This window comes from Ranitomeya variabilis, chromosome 1 (genome assembly GCF_051348905.1).
Source record: "Ranitomeya variabilis isolate aRanVar5 chromosome 1, aRanVar5.hap1, whole genome shotgun sequence".
Classification (NCBI taxonomy): domain Eukaryota; kingdom Metazoa; phylum Chordata; class Amphibia; order Anura; family Dendrobatidae; genus Ranitomeya; species Ranitomeya variabilis.
The window spans coordinates 302,639,911-302,661,970 of NC_135232.1; the positions used below are offsets into that span (position 1 = coordinate 302,639,911).

The 22,060-nt window shown below is 42.9% G+C and overlaps 1 protein-coding gene across 3 annotated transcripts in view; it reads right to left on the reverse strand.

Annotated features, from left to right (window-relative positions):
- UBE3B (ubiquitin protein ligase E3B) overlaps positions 1 to 22,060 on the reverse strand; it is an 88,948-nt gene that overhangs the window by 61,925 nt on the left and 4,963 nt on the right. Inside the window, exons 1-3 of one of the 3 annotated variants that reach the window (XM_077295859.1) lie at positions 10,700 to 10,716; positions 6,618 to 6,698; positions 3,296 to 3,464 (exon numbers count right to left, since the gene is read on the reverse strand). In XM_077295859.1, coding sequence (XP_077151974.1) covers positions 3,296 to 3,456 — 161 coding nt within the window. In that variant the 5' untranslated portion in view covers positions 3,457 to 3,464; positions 6,618 to 6,698; positions 10,700 to 10,716. Of the gene's footprint in view, positions 1 to 3,295; positions 3,465 to 6,617; positions 6,890 to 10,699; positions 10,717 to 22,060 lie in introns of those variants that run through there. The other 2 variants (XM_077295840.1, XM_077295850.1) reach the window with 2 other exon arrangements.

The following is a 22,060-nucleotide window of genomic DNA, read 5'->3' on the forward strand; positions in this document are numbered from 1 at the left end:
AACAGGAGCCTGCAGCTGGGCTGGGGTCCCTGGATGCAGGCGCAGTGTGCTGGCCCATTGCTGGGAGCTGCAGAGTGCTGCCTGTACAGGCCCTACCTGAGGCGTCTCAACCTAATGCCCCCAGAGGGGGATTAGGGAGGGTGCTGTTGTCACCTTCAGGGGCCTTTATCCTCGCCTCGACCTCAACCCAGAAACCAAGAGGAATTGGGGGAAGGACGGGTGTAAAGGTACCGTCACACTCAGCAACTTTGCAACGAGAACGACAACGATCCGTGACGTTGCAGCGTCCTGGATAGCGATCTTGTTGTGTTTGACACGCAGCAGCGATCTGGATCCCGCTGTGATATCGCTGGTCGGAGCTAGAAGTCCAGAACTTTATTTTGTCGTCAGGTCGGCGTGTATCGTCATGTTTGACATAAAAAGCAACGATGTCAGCAATGTTTTACAAGGAGCGAACTGGAGCGAACAACCAGCGAGAACGATAAGTGAGTCGCCGTTACGTCACTGGATCGCTCCTGCATCGTTCTGGAGCTGCTGTGTTTGACGTCTCTACAGCGACCAAAACAGCGACGCTCCAGCGATCGGCTCGTTGTCTATATCGCTGCAGCGTCGCTGAGTGTGACGGTACCTTAACAGAGTGTCACCCCAGCCTGTACACATGGACCATACTGTAATCAGGCTTACATTAGCATTCCTTGCCCTGTATCTGGAGGGGGTAGGCTTGTCTTTGTTTCCCTCTGCAGGGGGCGTCTACAGTACACAAACATGAAGAGAGACTGCAGACAGGGTTTCTGGAACTTTCTTAATCCTTAGAGCTATGTTTAAGGGGGTGGGTGTTGGGATCAGCCCCTTTGTTGGGCATAGATACTAAAAGTGGTAGGACAGCAAGCCACATGTTCTGTTAGGGTACTGTCACACATTGGCACTTTGATCGCTACGACGGTACGATCCGTGACATTCCAGCGATATCCATACGATATCGCTGTGTCTGACACGCAGCAGCGATCAGGGATCCTGCTGAGAATCGTACGTCGTAGCAGATCGTTTGGAACTTTCTTTCGTCGCTGGATCTCCCGCTGTCATCGCTGGATCGTTGTGTGTGACAGCGATCCAGCGATGCGTTCGCTTGTAACCAGGGTAAACATCGGGTTACTAAGCGCAGGGCCGCGATTAGTAACCCGATGTTTACTGTGGTTACCAGCATAAAAGTAAAAAAAAAAACAAACAGTACATACTTACATTCCGGTGTCTGTCCCCCGGCGTTCTGCTTCTCTGCACTGTGAGCGCCGGCCGGCCGGAAAGCGAGCACAGCGGTGACATCACCGCTGTGCTTTCCGGCTGGCACAGACACAGTGGAGAGAAGCACAGCGCCGGGGGACAGACACCGGAATGTAAGTATGTACTGTTTGGGTTTTTTTACTTTTACGCTGGTAACCACGGTAAACATCGGGTTACTAAGCGCGGCCCTGCGCTTAGTAACCCGATGTTTACCCTGGTTACCCGGGGACCTCGGCATCGTTGGTCGCTGGAGAGCGGTCTGTGTGACAGCTCCCCAGCGACCACACAACCACTTACCAACGATCACGGCCAGGTCGTATCGCTGGTCGTGATCATTGGTAAATCGTTTAGTGTGACAGTACCCTTAGTTGATGCTGTGTGCTTTGAATGACAAGGATCGGCAGCTGGATCCTGGTATCATGTATGGAGATTGGAGATCATTTTGCCACATGGAATTGTGATGTCTCATCACCCTACTGGATTTAAGGACTGAATCTGAAGACTGTTGTTGTGAGGTGACTTGCGAAGGGCTGGGATCTTAGGCTGAGGCGAGATCCCTGTGACCGTGTGTATTGTTGGAAGTTGCCACATGGGACTGTGTTGTGCCCCTCATCTGCTGGATCTATTAAATTCACTCAAGGACTATTGCTATTTCCCTAGCGTCGGATTGCCGAGTGACACCCAAGGATCTACTCCCTTTGTGTGGACTCATTGTGGATGCTGCAGAATTACTTTCATTTGCGTTGTCCCAGTTTCCTGTTCCAATAAATCTTGTTGGATTGTTTATCGGCCTGGTGTCTATTTCTGCTCTGTCGAATACCCCATCACAAGGGGGAGTCTCGACTTCGAACCAGCACCCGAGGGACTGGGGAAGGAGCAACATGGGGAATGGCCATCTCTACTTCAACCGGGCACCCCATAATAGGGGGCCGAGGAAGGAGCCATCCCGGGAGTCTCACAGGAGACCCACTTTTCTTCATCTGTAATCCGTCGGAAAAAAAAAAAAACGGAGTAAAAAAAAATCTTAGGTGTGCCTCCTATGTGACACTAAGCAAAAACTGGAGAAGGCTGTTGCCGTCCAGGGGTGTATACTGCAGAGGAGGAGCCACAGTTAATATTTGTGGACAGCAGCATAACGCCCATGGTCCTGTGTCCCCCAATGAGGCGACAGAGTAAACAAAAAAAACAATTGGGGCTTCATAACCATCTTAATCGACTTGTACCAGTTTTCTGCCAAATAGAATGGACAAATGTTGACTTGCACTTAGCGCTAAGTATGCCGTTAGCTCCTTGGCTCCCTCTAGTTGTGACAGCAGCTGGCATGTTTTCTTTCAAATCTAAGTTTAGTCAGTACATTAACTATTTGAAATTTTAAAGCAAAAAATGGGAAGACATTCATTACAGAAATTATCAGGTTTGCTGCAAATATAGAGTGAAATGTAATACACATTTACATACTCACAGCTCTGCTACAGGCACATTTACTTACACACAGCTCTGCTTCATGCACACACACACAAACATACACACTATACAACACCTTGCAGTTCCTGATCGAGACCTGAATGGAGGCTGCATGAGCTGAGCAGCTGATCACCTTCCATAAAATTACCCCAAGGACCTTTCAGGTTACGTGATCAGTCACATGACCTGAAAGGTCCTTGAATTAATCGGTGTAAGACGCTTAAGCGGCTCAGTTCAAGGAGCCTCATTTCAGGTCTCGGTAAGCTTCCTCTCCTCTTCTTAACCAATCACATAGATCGATGCAGGGCAGGAGGAGAGTGGGCAGCTCTCTGTGATTGGGAAGGACGCTGTGCCAGCGTTATCATTCATCACAGGAAGCTGCTTTTGGACTATAAGACGCACACACTTTTTAACAAGAGTTTTTCTTGCTAAAAAGTGCTTCTTATAATCTGAAAAATACGGTATACTGTATTTCCACCAACTGGCAGCTTTTGTATATTGACAGCATTAGCAAATATGGCATTGGCATGGGAGTCATAATTGCCTATGTTACCTGATTTCATGCTGCAGTCGGCATCTACAAAGAAATCTTCTGATAAGGGCTTGGATTTTAATAGCAGCTTTCTCTCTTTCTTTCAGGCCTTTCCTTTCCTCACGTGCCTGCCTGGCCTTATCCAGAAACTGGGCCTTTGATATTTGTGTTGCCCCAAACATGCTTTATGCTGGAAAAGACAAATATGCAGAAAATATTAACCATGATATAAATACAACTAACCTACTAGGAAAATAACTTTATGAAACAAGATCAGAAAAAGTTCTTTAATGGGAATCTGTCACCACATTTGAGAGATCTGACCGATTAATATGGGCATACAAGTTATAGACTGCTGAAAAACATCCTCCCTGTATGTCTCATATCAGATGCATTGTTTATGAAAAAACATCTTTTATCGCTTTATATAAATGACCTCTTCCAGGCCTTGGGGCGTACGCTGCCCGGGAGATAATGCTGTCTGCTCACTTCAATATTCTATCTTCATCTTCCCACATAGTCACTGTTTCCATGTGACATCAGTTCTGAGGCCAGAAATCCCGCGCCTGCGCATCCTGACTGCCATTGCTCCTCTTCACTGTTCCACCTGGTGCGGTGCGCAGAAAAGGTGCAAATTCCATGTTTACTTTGTATAACAGGAGGAAGGAAGTCGGAAGCGCTCCTTTTCTATGCGCTGGAGAACACAGGGAGCAGATGTTACAGTGACTCTCCGGTGCCCATAGAAGGGCGGATGGTTTTTCCTATATAATATCTCCCATAGTCACATATGGCAGCATATGCCAAACAAGTGCTCTGGCACGTAAAGAAGTGATTAGAATTATGGATATATCTACCAAATTTTACTTGGTTATTGCAATAAATATATTGGCATCTAAAATTCCCTTTCGCTGCACTCCTATTTAGCCAATCTTTATTTTTATGTTGTTTAAATATGCCTTTAACTAGAACATCTTTCAAACGGCTACTTCTTATAAAGGATATTATTGGCTGTTTTCTAGCAATATCTGTTAAGAGCGGATCACTCTCTATCTTGTACCAGTTCTTATGGATATTAGATTGAATAATTCTGCTTAAAAGAGTATTTTGGAAAGATAGCACAAACCTCTTATCTTTAATTTCATTGCAATATGGAAACAATTTATTCCGATTTTGATCAAATGCTCTTGGAAAATGTATTAATAACATCTCTGGGATAGCCTCGCTGTTATAGTCTATGTTTTAAATTCTCAGATTGTTGTAAAAAAGTACTATCAGAACTATTAATACAACGCAATTTTAAAAATTGTCAACACGGTAGGGAATTCTTCATGTGAAAAGGATGATAACTATCAAACCTCATTAATGAGTTGGTAGCTGTAGGTTTGTGATACACTGTTGTATTGATGACTCCCTCTCAATAACTTCCATTTGCACATTCAAAAGGTCTATGGAGTGGTTTCCAATCTTACTGGTAAATTTCATGTTTACCTTATCATTGAAATAATTAACAAAATCCGCAAAAGTTGTAGGATGCCATCCCATACAATAAAGATATCATCAATATAGCATTGAAAAGTTTAATGTTAATGGCAAAAGGATTGAGTACATTTTACTTTATTGATTTCAAATTGGCCTAGAAAAATACAGGAAAAAGTTAGTGCCACCGGCGTGCCCATCGCTGTACCAGCGATTACCAAATTGGAAATAATTATGTCCTGACAGAAAACATAAAGATTCATCTAGAAAATTGGCACAGACCGAGCCAGTATTATTTTCCCACAGCAGACATCAGACAGCCTGCATACCGGCATTCTGCATTTCGTTTATACTGTTATATGCGACTGTGGGAGATATTATATAGGAAAAACCATCTTCACTCTACACAAACGCATTAGTGAACATGTGAGCTCGATTTTGTCGGGAAAAGATTCTCCAAGGTTGAATTCTTATATGAGACAAGCACATAGTAATAATCCCGACTGCATGTGTTTTTAGGGCTTACATTTTGAACCAGTACCAATAGCAGGCGGCGATTGACACATTCTATTGGTTAAGAAAGAGATTTATTTAATTAAAAAAACTAGGCATTAGGTCTTTTAGGATTAAATGATCGGCATGATTTAAGTCTATTTCTACATTACTACTGTATCTATTTAGAAATCTTTTGTTTACATTTTTCATGTATATGCTTTGTATTGTCAATAGCATCAGTATGATAAATAGGAGGTGTGTTTCCTAGTGATGCAAGAGCCTGAGCCTGAAGAAGCGTGTTCCAACGCGAAACAGCTGCCACTCGTTTCTCTCCTTCCTTCAGGTCTACACTCCTCACATGGTAACTGAATAAAGTTGCTATTTTTTAATATACCAGTGATGAGTGTGGTGAGTGTCGCTATCTGCAATCTATCATGTCTTGTCCATGCTATATATAGTAACAATCACATTCTCTTTTGATAACCACAGGCTTGGTTTTAAAGGAGTTCTGTGATGTCAGGAACAGTGGCTTCATCAGGCCACCGACTTCCGTAACAAACAATCGCCGATGGGAGCATAGAATGAAGTGAACCCATGCCAGGGAGCTGTTAATGCCGCTGTTAAGAGATTGAAAGCAGCATTTCACAGGTTAACAGTCACAGGAGCAGCTTGCCTCTATGGCAGGTGTTAGAGGCTGATCCTGGCTGAAACATGCAATTATCTCCTGGGTATGGGGCAGGCTCAGCTTGTGACCTCATTCCATACATGTATGGTGGAGGTTGGGAAGATGTTGTCCCCTCTCAAAGATTATCAGTCCAAAGGCTCAAGGAGGCAAAAAAATCCAAAATAAAATAAACTGACCTCTTACTCACCCTCCTGTGGTACAATGCTGTCTCATGCTGCTATTCTGATGATTGCGCACAGGCTGCAGCAGTGACATCACGTATAGCAGCCAATCACTGAGATCAGCAGCCCTGCTGATGGAGACATGGGTCACTGAGCTCAGCGGTTGACTGCCGTGCTGTCGGCATGATATCACTCCTGCAGCCTTTGCAAAAACCCTCTTAAATGGAACTGAACTGCTGTGAGCTGTAGTATCGTCTATTCAATCAGGTGGTTGGTGGGATTCGAAAAGTCATCACCACACTGATCTAATATCGATGGATGAACAGGCCATGAATATTGTGGTTGAGGGAACCCCTTTGATTGGGGTTATGAACACTCAGTCAATTATCTTCCTGTGAAAAGGAGTTATGAACAGGCAGTGCAGGGGTCCATACACCTAATAGTCTATAAGGAAAGGGAAGTATCGTATTGAGACAATTCAATAGTCAAAGGACCCTAATATCCAAGGAAATAAGAAAAGGCTCACCTTATTCTGTTCTTATTAGTACAATACTTGTCTTGTGAACTGCATTATGTTTACCGGCGGTGACTATTAATGATCCACGTTCTAGAAAAGATAACAGAGTTATAAGAAGGCAGAATTTGCCACAACTTTACATAAAAATAATAATTATTAAAAAAATAAAAACAGAAAATGCGACCTCTGATATATGGATACTTTGGCTGATTTGACCCCACATGATTGGCTAAATCAATTTACAGTGGGTACGGAAACTATTCAGACCCCATTACATTTTTCACTCTTTCATTGCAGCCATTAAAAAAAAAGTTCATTTTTTTCTCATTAATGTACACGTTGCACCTCATCTTGACTGAAAAAACAGAAATGTAGTAATAATTTTTGCAAATTAAAAAAGAAATCTGAAATATCACATAATCATAAGTATTCAGACCCTTTGCTCAGTATTGAGAAGCAGCACCCTTTTGAGCTAGTACAGCCATGAGTCTTCTTGGGAATGATGCCACAAGTTTTTCACACCTGGATTTGGGGATCCTCTGCCATTCTTCCTTGCAGATTCTCTCCAGTTCCGTCAGGTGGGATGCTGAACGTTGGTGGACAGCCATTTTCAGGTCTCTCCAGAGATGCTCAGTTGGGTTTAGGTCGGGGCTCTGGCTGGGCCAGTCAAGAATGGTCACAGAGTTGTTCTGAAGCCACTCCTTTGTTATTTTAGCTGTGTACTTAGGGTCATTGTCTTGTTGGAACGTGAACCTTCGGCCAAGTCTGAGGTCTAGAGCACTATGGAAGAGGTTTTCATCCAGGATATCTCTGTACTTTGCCGCATTCATGTTTCCTTCAATGACAACCAGTCGTCCTGTCTCTGCAGCTGAAAAACACCCCCATAACATGATGCTGCCACCACGTTTCACTGTTGGGATTGTGTTGGGCAGGTGATGAGCAGTGCCTGGTTTTCCCCACACATACCGCTTAGAATTATCACCAAAAAGGTCTATCTTCGTCTCAACAGACCAGAGAATCTTATTTCTCATAACCTGGGAGTCCTTCATGTGTTTTTTTTAGCGGACATTAATATGTCTTGCATTGAGGAAAGGATTCCGTCTGGCCACTCTGCCATAAAGGCCCGACTGGTGGAGGGCTGCAATGATAGTTGACTTTGTGGAACTTTCTCCCATCTCCCCACTGCATCTCTGGAGCTCAGCCACCGTGATCTTGGGGTTCTTCTTTACCTCTCTCACCAAGTCTCTTCTCCCACGATTGTTCAGCTTGGCTGTACGGCCAGGTCCAGGGAGACTTCTGGTGGTCCCAAACTTCTTCCATTTAAGGATTATGGAGGCCACTGTGCTCTTAGGAGCCTTGAGTACTGCAGAAATTCTGTTGTGACCTTGGCCAGATCTGTGCCTTGCTACAAATCTGTCTCTGAGCTCCTTGGCCAGTTCCTTTGACCTCATGATTCTCATTTGATCTGACATGCTCTGTGAGGTCTAATATAGACAGGTGTGTGCCTTTCCAAATCAAGTCCTATCAGTTTAATTAAACACAGCTGGACTCCAATGAAGGAGTAGAACCATCTCTAGGAGGATCACTAGGAAATGGACAGCATGTGACTTAAATATGAGTGTCTGAGCAAAGGGTCTGAATACTTATGACCATGTGATATTTCAGTTTTTCTTTTTTATTAAATTTGCACAAATTTCTACATTTCTGTTTTTTTTTTTGTTCAAGATGGGGTTCAGAGTGTACATTAATGTGAAAAAAATCAACTTTTTTTAATTTACCAAATGGCTGCAATGAAACAAAGAGTGAAAATTTTAAATTTAAAGGGGTCTGAATACAAGAATCAGTTTATGCTCTTAAAGTTGTCATTTTCATTAATGGTTAATGAAGTTGTCCACTACTTGGATAACTTCTTCTCATACCTCTCACAAAATAAAAACGCCTATACTCACCTTCCATGCCGGCGCCATTCCCGCATTGTCGGTACTCGCTCTCCCCAGGGCTGTGACGCGGTGTTGTGACACGTGATGCAGACACCCAATCATAGCTGGAGTCACTGTCCCCGCCTTCGTATGAATTGAGCATGAAGAGGAAGTCAGAGATCAGCTGCAGCCCGGACTTCCTCTTCATGTACGATTTGTCCAAAGGCGAGGACAGTGACGCCAGAGCTGACTGGGCGCCGTCCTCACGTGTCACAATAACTGCATGGAAGCCCCGGGAAAGCGAGTGCCGACACCATTGAAACGGCGCCGGTATGGGAGATGAGTATAGACTTTATTATTTAATAGGTGCCAAACATTTTGATAAAGAAGGGGTTGTCTTAGTAGTGGACAACCCCTTTAAAATTGCAACAGGCATGTAAAAACAAGCAACTTTGCAATATACAGTTATATGAAAAAGTTTGGGCACCCCTATTAATCTTAAGCTTAATGTTTTATAAAAATTGCTTTTTTTGCAACAGCTATTTCAGTTTCATATATCTAATAACTGTTGGACACAGTAATGTTTCTGCCTTGAAATGAGGTTTATTGTACTAACAGAAAATGTGCAATCTGCATTCAAACAAAATTTGACAGGTGCATAAGAATGGGCACCTCACCAGAAAAGTGACATTAATATTTAGTAGATCCTCCTTTTGCAAAAATAACAGCCTCTAGTCGCTTCCTGTAGCTTTTAATGAGTTCCTGGATCCTGGATGAAGGTATTTTTGACCATTCCTCTTTACAAAACAATTCCAGTTCAGTTAAGTTTGATGGTCGCCGAGCATGGACAGCCCTCTTCAAATGATCCCACAGATGTTCAATGATATTCAGGTCTGGGGACTGGGATGGCCATTCCAGAACAGTGTAATTGTTCCTCTGCATGAATTACTTAGTAGATTTGGAGCGGTGTTTTGGATCATTGTCTTGCTGAAAGATCCATCCCCTGCGTAACTTCAACTTTGTCACTGATTCATGAACATTATTGTCAAGAATCTGCTGATACTGAGAGGAATCCATGCGTCCCTCAACTTTAACAAGATTCCCGGTGCTGGCATTGGCCACACAGCCCCAAAGCATGATGGAAACTCCACCAAATTTTACTGTGGGTAGCAAGTGTTTTTCTTGGAATGCTGTGTTTTTTTTGCCGCCATGCATAACGCCTTTTTGTATGACCAAACAACTCAATCTGGGTTTCATCAGGCCACAGGACCTTCTTCCAAAAAGAAATTGGCTTCTCCAAATGTGATTTTGCATACCTCAGCCGACTCTGTTTGTGGCGTGCTTGCAGAAACGGCTTCTTTCGCATCACTCTCCCATACAGCTTCTCCTTGTGCAAAGTGCGTTGTATAGTTGACCGATGCACAGTGACACCATCTGCAGCAAGTTGATGCTGCAGCTCTCTGGAGGTGGTCTGAGGATTGTCCTTGACTGATCTCACCATTGTTCTTCTCTGCCTTTCTGATGTTTTTCTTGGCCTGCCACTTCTGGCCTTAACAAGAACTGTACCTGTGTTCTTCCATTTCCTTACTATGTTCCTCACAGTGGAAAATGACAGGTTAAATCTCTGAGACAGCTTTTTGTATCCTTCCCCTGAACAACTATGTTGAATAATCTTTGTTTTCAGATCATTTGACAATTGTTTTGAGGAGCCCATGATGCCACTCTTCCGAGGAGATTCAAACAAGAGAACAACTTGCAAGTGGCCACTTTAAGTAGCTTTTCTCATGATTGCATACACCTGGCTATGAAGTTCAAAGCTCAATGAGGTTACAAAACCCAAAAAAGTGCTTTAGTAAGTCAGTAAAAAGTAGGTAGGAGTATTTAAAACAAGAAAATGATAAGGGTGCCCATACTTATGCACCTGTCAAATTTTGTTTGAATGCAGATTGCACATTTTCTGTTAGTACAATAAACCTCATTTCAAGGCAGAAACATTACTGTGTACAACAGTTATTAGATATATGAAACTGAAATAGCTGTTGCAAAAAAAGCTATTTTAAAAAAACATTAAGCTTAAGATTAATAGTGGTGCCCAAACCTTTTCATATAACTGTACTTATGAAAAATCCTCCCCCTGCACAAGAACAGAGGATTTTTAATTTTATAGTTTACTGCTTGTTGTCCAGGTCACCAGCCACCTCAGCAAGAAGCACAACGTTCAAGCACTGTTACTTAGCTAGCTGGATCCACCAAGCGTCAGAGGCACACAGTTTGGACCTGTGGTTCTACCAAGGCACTGGTCTGATCTCTCAGTTTTCAGAAGTGCACAACCACTGGCAAGCAGGCCAGGCAGCAAAGGAACAGTGCCCTCCTGAAAAAGAAAGATAAACACACCCCTTCATTTTCCAATATGTAGTGGCAAGAAAATAAATGTACGTAACTTTAAAATAGCACCTAAATTCCCCTCCCATCTCTTGTTCACATTTTGTTTTTATCTGAGCTATCTGATGGGAGTATTCATTAATGTATACCTCTACTGGAACTTTCCTACAATGAGTTTTTGGTGAGTTTTTCATTCTGTGTATTTTTTAAAAAATGAAAGTAAACCATTTTACTTAATAATTGCTGTAAACTTGCAATTTCAAAAACTCACGAAAAGCTCATTGTGGGAACGTAGCCTTACAGTTTGAGGGTCGAAATAAAAGCATACTGTGGCACGTGTCGCTATTGTTCTTTTTTTTATATGTATATAATATATATATATATATATATATATATATATATATATATATATATACACACACACACACACACAAGAGCCTCCCTGCTCAGAGATATACATAGATGTGTATAAAAACCAGTATTTACAAGAGCCTCCCCTGCTCAGAGATATACATAGGTGTGTATAAGTACAGTATTTACAAGAGCCTCCCCATTTCAGATATATACAGAGGTATGTGCGCGCCCCCTGGACATCTAGACTGCACTCACTGACGGGTAATTACTATTGGTGTGATACCGCTAATCTACTAGATGTACTGAAGGGTATATTGACCCAGAGGAGAGATTATGATGGATTTTGCCACCTATTGAGTAGCAGCAGACTTTGTATTTGGATTTTGCCTCTTCAGGTCATATTGCAATATGTTTCTATTGTGACACATGATAGAGGCTATAAATCATTGTATGTCTATCACTGGATGTTCAGGGTATGCGCTTCTTTTGCACAGCACTTTACAGTTTATGGTTCTGTATTTCACTTCCTTTCACTAGTGTCTGTCGATTTTAATAATAAAGTTTGTTCATGTTTTGATAATCTGGATGTTAGTATCATCCGTATTGCGTGGTTGTCATATACATAGGTGTGTATACAGAGGGGGAAATAGGTATTTGATCCCTTGCTGATTTTGTAAGTTTGCCCACTGACAAAGACATGAACAGTCTATAATTTTAAGGGTAGGTTAATTATAACATTGAGAGATTGAATATTAACCCCTTCCTGACCCAGCCTATTTTGGCCTTAATGACCTGGCTGTTTTTTGCAATTCTGACCAGTGTCCCTTTATGAGGTAATAACTCAGGAATGCTTCAACGGATCCTAGCGATTCTGAGATTCTTTTTTCGTGACATATTGGGCATCATGTTAGTGTTAAATTTAGGTCGATAATTTCTGAGTTTATTTGTGAAAAAAACGGAAATTTGGCGAAAATTTTTAAAATTTTGCAATTTTCACATTTTTAATTTTTATTCTGTTAAACCAGAGAGTTATGTGACACAAAACAGTTAATAAATAACATTTCCGACATGCCTACTTTACATCAGCACAATTTTGGAAACAAATTTTTTTTTTGCTAGGAAGTTATAAGGGTTAAAATTTGACCAGTGATTTCTCATTTTTACAACAAAATTTACAAAACCATTTTTTTTAGGGACCACCTCACATTTGAAGTCTTTTTGAGGGTTCTATATGGCTGAAAATACCCAAAAGTGACACCATTCTAAAAACTGCATCCCTCAAGGTGCTCAAAACCACATTCAAGAAGTTTATTAACCCTTAAGGTGTTTCACAGCAGCAGAAGCAACATGGAAGTAAAAAATGAACATTTAACTTTTTAGTCACAAAAATGATCTTTTAGCAACAATTTTTTTATTTTCCCAAGGGTAAAAGGAGAAACTGGACCACGAACGATGTTGTCCAATTTGTCCTGAGTACGCTGATACCTCATATGTGGGGGTAAACCACTGTTTGGGCGCACGGCAGGGCTTGGAAGGAAAGGAGCGCCATTTGACTTTTTGAATGAAAAATTATCTCCATCGCTAGCGGACACCATGTCACGTTTGGAGAGCCCCTGTGTGCCTAAACATTGGAGCTCCCCCACAAGTGACCCCATTTTGGAAACTAGACCCCCCAAGGAACCTATCTAGAAGCATAGTGAGCACTTTAAACCCTCAGGTGCTTCACAAATTGATCCGTAAAAATGAAAAAGTACTTTTTTTTCACAAAAAAATTATTTTAGCCTCAATTTTTTCATTTTCACATGGGCAACAGGATAAAATGGATCCTAAAATTTGTTGGACAATTTCTCCTGAGTACACCGATACCTCACATGTGGGGGTAAACCACTGTTTGGGCACATGGTAAGGCTCGGAAGGGAAGGAGCGCCATTTGACTTTTTGAATGGAAAATTAGCTCCAATCGTTAGCGGACACCATGTCGCGTTTGGAGAGCCCTTGTGTGCCTAAACATTGGAGCTCCCCCACAAGTGACCCCATTTTGGAAACTAGATCTCCAATGGAACTAATCTAGATGTGTGGTGAGCACTTTGAGCTCCCAAGTGCTTCACAGAAGTTTATAACGCAGAGCCATGAAAATAAAAAATAATTTTTCTTTTCTCAAAAATTATTTTTTAGCCCACAATTTTTTATTTTCCCAAGGGTAACAGGAGAAATTGGACGCCAAAAGTTGTTGTCCAGTTTCTCCTGAGTACGCTGATACCCTATATGTGGGGGTAAACCAATGTTTTGGCACACGTCGGGGTTCGGAAGGGAAGTAGTGACGTTTTGAAATGCAGACTTTGATGGAATGCTCTGCGGGCGTCAGGTTGCGTTTGCAGAGCCCCTGATGTGCCTAAACAGTAGGAACTCCCCACAAGTGACCCCATTTTGGAAACTAGACCCCCAAGGGAACTTATCTAGATGTGTGGTGAGCACTTTGAACCCCCAAGTGCTTCACAGAAGTTTATAAAGCAGAGCCGTGAAAATAATAAATGTATTTCCTTTCCTCAAAAATATTTTTTTAGCCCAGAATTTTTTAATTTTCCCAAGTGTAACAGGAGAAATTTGACCCCAAAAGTTGTTGTCCAGTTTCTCCTGAGTACGCTGGTACCCCATATGTGGGGGTAAACCACTGTTTGGGCGCACGTCAGGGCTCGGAAGGGAAGTAGTGACATTTGAAATGCAGACTTTGATGGAATGGTCTGCGGGCGTCATGTTGCATTTGCAGAGCCCCTGATGTGCCTAAACAGTAGAAACACCCCACAAGTGACCCCATTTTGGAAACTAGACCCCCAAGGAACTTATCTAGATGTGTGGTGAGCACTTTCAACCCCCAAGTGTTTCACAGAAGTTTATAACGCAGAGCCGTGAAAATAAAAAATAATTGTTCTTTCGTCAAAAATTATGTTTTAGCAAGTAATTTTTTATTTTTGCAAGGGTAACAGGAGAAATTGGACCCCAATAGTTGTTGCCCAGTTTGTCCTGAGTACACTGGTACCCCATATGTGGGGGTAAACCACTGTTTGGGCGCACGTCGGGGCTTGGAAGGGAGGGAGCACCATTTGACTTTTTGAACGCAAGATTGGCTGGAATCAATGGTGGCGCCATGTTTCGTTTGTAGACCCCTGATGTGCCTAAACAGTGGAAACCCCTCAATTCTAACTTCAACACTAACCCCAACACACCCCTAACCCTAATCCCAACTGTAGCCATAACCCTAATCACAACCCTAACCCCAACACACCCCTAACCACAACCCTAACCCCAACACAGCCGTAACCCTAATCCCAACCCTAACCCTAATCCTAACCCTAATCCCAACCCTAACCCTAATCCCAACCCTAACCACAACTGTAACCCCAACACACCCCTAACCCTATCCGTAACCCTAACCACAAGCCTAATCTTAACCCTATTTCCAACCCTAGCCCTAATTCCAACCCTAACTCCAACCCTAACCCTAAGGCTATGTGCCCACGTTGCGGATTCGTGTGAGATTTTTCCGCACGATTTTTGAAAAATCTGCAGGTAAAAGGCACTGCGTTTTACCTGCGGATTTACAGCGGATTTCCAGTGTTTTTTTTGTGCGGATTTCACCTGCGGATTCCTATTGAGGAACAGGTGTAAAACGCTGCGGAATTCGCACAAAGAATTGACATGCTGCGGAAAATACAACGCAGCGTTTCCGCACTGAATTTTCCGCACCATGGGCACAGCGGATTTGGTTTTCCATAGGTTTACATGGTACTGTAAACCTCATGGAAAACTGCTACGAATTCGCAGCGGCCAATCCGCTGCGGATCCGCGACCAATCCGCTGCGCATCCGCGGCCAATCCGCTGCGGATCCGCAGCCAAATCCGCACTGTGTGCACATGCCCTAACCCTAACCCTACCCCTAACCCTACCCCTAACCCTAACCCTAGTTCTAACCCTAACCCTAGTTCTAACCCTAACCCTAGTGGAAAAAGAAAAAAAAATATTTTCTTTTTTTTATTATTGTCCCTACCTATGGGGGTGATAAAGGGGGGGGTTATTTATTATTTTTTTATTTTGATCGCTGTGATAGAACCTATCACAGCGATCAAAATGTACTTGTAACGAATCTGCCGGCCGGCAGATTCGGCGGGCGCACTGCGCATGCGCCCGCCATTTTGGAAGATGGCGGCGCCCATGGAGAAAACGGACGGGCACCGGGAGCCTCGGTAAGTATAAGGGGGGGAGATTGGGGCACAGAGGGGCGTCGGAGCACAGGGGGGTGGCATAGGAGCACGGGGGGAGCGGACAGGAGGACGGGGGAGCGGAGCACAGGACGGAGGGGACTACGGGACAGATCGGTGGCTTGGGGGGGCGATCGGTGGGGTGGGGGGGTCTCACATCAAGGTTTCCAGCCATGGCCGATGATATTGCAGCATCAGCCATGGCTGGATTGTAATATTTCACCAGTTTTTTAGGTGAAATATTACAAATCGCTCTGATTGGCAGTTTCACTTTCAACAGCCAATCAGAGCGATCGTAGCCATGGGGGGGTGAAGCCACCCCCCCGGGCTGAAGTACCACTCCCCCTGTCCCTGCAGATCAGGTGAAATTGGAGTTAACCCTTTCACCCGATCTGCAGGGACGCGATCATTCCATGACGCCACATAGGCGTCATGGGTCGGATTGGCACGGGTTTTCATGACGCCTACGTGGCGTCATGGGTCGGGAAGGGGTTAAAAATAAAATCCAAAAAGTCACACTGTATAAATTATATACGTTTAATTGCATTTTGCAGTGAGAAATAAGTATTTGATCCCTCTGGCAAACAAGACTTCATACTTGGTGGCAAAACCCTTGTTGGCAAGCACAGCAGTCAGACGTTTTTTGTAGTTGATGATGAGGTTTGTGCACATGTCCACTCCTCTTTGCAGATCATCACTAAATCATTAAAATTTTGAGGCTGTCGCTTGGAAACTCGGAGCTTCAACTCCCTCCATAAGTTTTCTATGGGATTAAGGTCTGGAGGTGGTCCTGTGCCCTTAGCAGAGAAACACCCCCCAAAACATAATGTTTCCACCTCCATGCTTGACAGTGGGGACGGTGTTCTTTGGGTCATTGGCAGCATTTCTCTGCCTATGACCTTGGTGAGTTGAGCTAATGCTAAAGAGCTCAATTTTTGTCTCATCTGACCACAGCACCTTCTCCCAATCAATCACAGAATCATCCAGGTGTTCATGGGCAAAGTTGAGATGGGCCTGCACATGCAGGGCTGCCACTAGGAATTTCGGGGCCCCATACTAGCAAAATTTTCAGGCCCCCTTGAGACTGCCAGGCTCCACCCCAGCTCCGGCTCCACACCTTGAACCTTTCACAGTCCCACCGCCAGCTCTTCCAAAAACTCATCTTCTGCACCACGTCCTCACCAATCTGATATTAACAGTTCCCAGCCGACACCAGATCACACACATAGAGAGCAGATTTAGTTTTGACCAGAAGAATTTTTAAGCCGCCAACATGACAAGGTAGACTCTTTTGGCCAGACTCTACTATACTCCAAACTATTAAATATTTCTTAAAATATCCAATACTCTTTTTAGGTATATTTTTATTTATTTTTCTTTAAGGGAATGAGTCACATATATTTTTTAGAATGACCATTAATACTACATACAAGGGACAAAAACCATCACACCATGACCAGACCATATATTACCACCACATAGTGACCAAATAATACCACATACAAGGAACAAATACCGCCATACCGTGACCAGATCACATGTTACCATCACAGTGACCAAGAAATACCACATACAGGGAGAAATACCACAACACCATAACCAGATCACATACTACCACCACATAGTGACCGAATACTACAATACTAATCATTAATAAAAAAAACACAAAAAAAACAACACTAATGCCATTATACACAGGAGCTCTGTACATAATGTTAGTGTACAGTTAATACAGTGATCACCAGTGACATTACACACAGGAGATCTGTACATAGTGTACAGTGTACAGGTAGTACAGTGATCACCAGTTAAATTATATACAGGAGCTCTGTATATACTGTACAGTGATCAGGTAATAGAGCGTATAGTGTCAGTATACAGGTAACACACTGACTCACCAGTGATGTCTCTAGCTGAAGTCCTTCATCTTTGCTTTTCTTTTTCAAGCAGCGCAGACCACCATCACTTCTTCCAGCCAGGACTAGTCTCTGCATAAAATAACACAGTTACCTAGAGCACCGCTTCCAGAGCACATTCCCCACTTTTTCCCTTTCTTCTACACTATACAGCTGAATACAGACGTGCACCCACCATTAATATATAATTAGTTATTAAATCCACCATTCCAAATATAAATTATAATCCACCACTGTGCCCCCACCAACTACACTATGTTCCAAATTATTATGCAAATTACATTTTTATCGGATTTTCCTAAATGGTTGGTGCAAATGACAGTCAGTCTAATAAAAGTAATCACCCATTAGAGTATACATCGAATTTTATTGAAGAAACCTCCCAATGATAACAGTATCATCTCCAAAATGAATAAAAACTCAAAATGCACTGTTCCAAATTATTAGGCACAGTAGAATTTCAAAACATTTGATATGTTTTAAAGACCTGAAAATGCTCATTTGTGGAATTTGCAGCATTAGGAGGTCACATTCACTGAACAAAAAAGCTATTTAACGCCAAAACATCCTAACAGGCCAAGTTACATGTTAACATAGGACCCCTTCTTTGATATCACCTTCACAATTCTTGCATCCATTGAACTTGTGAGTTTTTGGAGAGTTTCTGCTTGTATTTCTTTGCATGAATTTGGAATAGCCTCCCAGAGCTGCTGTTTTGATGTGAACTGCCTCCCACCCTCATAGATCTTTTGCTTTATGATACTCCAAAGGTTCTCTATAGGGTTGAGGTCAGGGGAAGATGGTGGCCACACCATGAGTTTATCTCCTTTTATGCCCATAGCAGCCAATGACTCAAATGTAGTCTTTCCAGCATGAAATGGTGCATTGTCATGCATGAAGATGATTTTGCTCCTGAAGGCACATTTCTGCTTTTTATACCATGGAGGAAAGTTGTCAGTCAGAAAACTATATACTTTGCAGAGGTCATTTTCACACCTTCAGGAACCTTAAAGGGCCCCACCAGCTGTTTCTCCATGATTCCGGCCCCAAACATGACTCCTCCACCTCCTTGCTGACGTTGCAGCCTTGTTGGGACATGGTGGCCATCCACCAACCATCCACTACTCCATCCATCTGGACCATCCAGGGTTGCTCAACACTTATCAGTAAACAAGAATGTTTGGAAATTAGTCTTCATGTATGTGTGGGCTCAATACAACCATTTCTGCTTGTGAACATTGTTTAAGGGTGGCTGAATAGTAGGTTTATGCACCACAGCAAGCCTTTGAAGGAGCCTACACCTTGAGGTTCGAGGGACTCCAGAGGCACCAGCAGCTTCAAATATCTGTTTGCTGCTTTGTAATGGCTTTTTAGCAGCTGCTCTCTTAATCCGATGAACTTGCCTGGCAGAAACCTTCCTCATTATGCCTTTATCAGCACGAACACATCTGTGCTCAGATTCAGTCATAAATCTCTCAACAGTACGATGATAACACTTAAGTTTTCGGGAAATTTCTAATGTTTTCATCCCTTCACCAAGGCATAGCACTATTTGATGCTTTTCAGCAGCAGAGAGATACTTTTTCTTTCCCATGTTACTTGAAAACTGTGACCTGCTTAATAATGTGGAACATCATTTTTAAGTAGTTTTCCTTTAATTAGAATCACCTGGAAAACCAATTATCACATGTGTTTAAGATTGATTTCAGTGATCCATTGAGCCCTGAGACACAATACCATCCACGAGTTTATTTGAAAAACAGAACAATTAAATCTTTATGACACTTAAATCCAATTCGCATAATAATTTGGAACACAGTGTATAAATAGCCATTTTCGCCACCTAATAAATATATACATTAATTAGCCCCTGTACTCTTTCCAATTCATTACCAGTCACTGCATTCTTAACGTACCCACTATGTGCCTCCCGCTCCCTCGATACATTATATTTGCATGCCCCTTCCGCCCCAATTCATTGTCATGTCTCTCTCAAAACCCTCTATTCATTATCAACTGCTCTCCCTCCACATTCAAAACATAATTTACTCCCACCACCCTCAAAATTCATCATTATTTGCTCTCCCCATGTCCTCATTTGCTCTCCCCATCCCCCACCTTCAGTTCAATTGCTGTCCCCCGTCCCTCACTTCATCATTTGCCGTCCTTCTCTCCCTTTATTATTTGCAGCACCCACTCCATCATTTTCAGCATCCCCCTCCATCATTTGCAGCCCATCCCTCCATCATTTGCAGCCCACCCCTCCATCATTTGCAGCCCACCCCTCCATCATTTGCAGCCCACCCCTCCATCATTTGCAGCCCACCCCTCCATCATTTGCAGCCTCCCTTTATTTGCAGCATCCCCTCCATCATTTGCAGCACCCACCTCCATCATTTGCAGCCTTTATCATTGGCAGCACCCCCTCCATCATTGGCGCCCCCCTTTCATCATGTGCAGCTCCCCTTTCATCATGTGCAGCCCCCCTTCATCGTGTGCAGACGCCCTCCATCATGTTCAGCCCCCCATCATGTTCAGCCCCCCTTCATCATGTTCAGCCCTCCTTCATCATGTTCAGCCCCCCCTCATCCCCTCCTCACCCATTTAATTCATTTTATAAAGAAAAAAAAAACGTTTTACATGCTTAGCTCACAAGCGATCCCCAGCAGGAACAGGTCTTCTTCTGGTCACAGTGTCCTCGGACATGTCGGCACGAGCGCGATGATGTCATTGCGTATGCGCCGACACCTGACCAGAAGTCCAGGGAGGGCGGAGGGGGTTGGAGCTGCACAGCCGTCAAGGTAAGACGGCAGTGCATAGCTCCGAGAAAGCTCCCGGGCCCTAACGCTGACGTGTGCGCCGCTGGCACGCAGCACACTAGTGCACGATGGGGCCCGATGAGCAGTAGCAAAGAGGAGGGGTCCTGCAGGCACCCCTGTGTGCCACTGGTCATCAGGCCCCATACTGCAGTAAGGGCAGTAATGCCCTGATGGCGGCCCTGTGCACATGTGCCTTCTTGAGCAGGGGGACCTTGCGGGCACTGCAGGATTGTAAACTTTTACGGCGTGATGTTACCAATGGTTTTCTTGGTGACTGTGGTCCCAGCTGCCTTGAGATCATTAACAAGTTCCGCCGCTGTAGTTTTAGACTGATCTCTCACCTTCCTCATGATCAAGGATACCCCACGAGGTAAGATTTTGCATGGTGCCCCAGATCGATGTCGATTGACATTCATTTTGTATTTCTTCCATTTTCTTACTACTGAACCAACAGTTGTTTCTTGCTCACCCAGCGTCTTACATATGGTTTTGTAGCCCATTCCAGCTTTGTGCAGGACTATGATCTTTTCCCTGACATCCTTATAAAGCTCTTTGGTCTTGCCCATGTTGTAGAGGTTAATTGAGTCTGTGGACAGGAGTCTTATATAAAGGTGACTAAGTGAAAGCTGTCTTTAATGCAGGTAACAAGTTGATTAGGATTGTCCAACTAGTCTGTAGGAGACAGAACTCTCAATGGTTGGTAGGGGATCAAATACTTATTTCTCACAGCAAAATGCAAATAAATTTATATAATGTGATTTTCTGGATTTTATTTTTGATATTCTATCTTTCAATGTTAACATTAACCCCCCCCTTAAAATTATAGACTGTTCATGTCTTTGTCAGTGGGCAAAGTTACAAAATTAGCAACGGATCAAATACTTATTTCCCCCACTGTATATACAGTATATACAGGAGCCTCCCCTGCTCAGATATAAACATGGGTGTGTATATATACAGTATAAACAAGAGCCTCCCCTGCTCAGATATAGTCATAGGTGTGTATATATACAGTATATACAGGAGCATCCCCTGCTCAGATATATACATAGGTGTGTATATACAGCGTATACAGGAGCCTCCCCTGCTCAGCTATATACATAGGTGTGTGTATATACAGCATATACAGGAGCCTCCCCTGCTCAGATATATACATAGGTGTGTGTATGTACAGTATATACAGGAGCATCCCATGCTCAGATATATACATAGGTGTGTATATATACAGTATATACAGGAGCCTCCCCTGCTCAGGTATATACATAGTTGTGTGTGTGTATATATATATATATATATATATATATATATATATATATATATATATATATATATATATATATATACAGTATATACAGGAGCCTCCCCTGCTCAGATATATACACAGGTGTGTATATATACAGTATATACAGGAGCCTCACCTGCTCAGATATATACATAGGTGTGTGTGTATATATATATATATATATATATATATATATATATATATATATATATATATATACACACAATATATACAGGAGCCTCCCCTGCTCAGATATATACACAGGTGTGTATATATACAGTATATACAGGAGCCTCCCCTGCTCAGATATATACCGTACATAGGTGTGTGTATGTACAGTATATACAGGAGCATCCCATGCTCAGATATATACATAGGTGTGTATATATACAGTATATACAGGAGCCTCCCCTGCTCAGGTATATACATAGTTGTGTGTGTGTGTATATATATATATATATATATATATATATATATATATATATACATATACAGTATATACAGGAGCCTCCCCTGCTCAGAT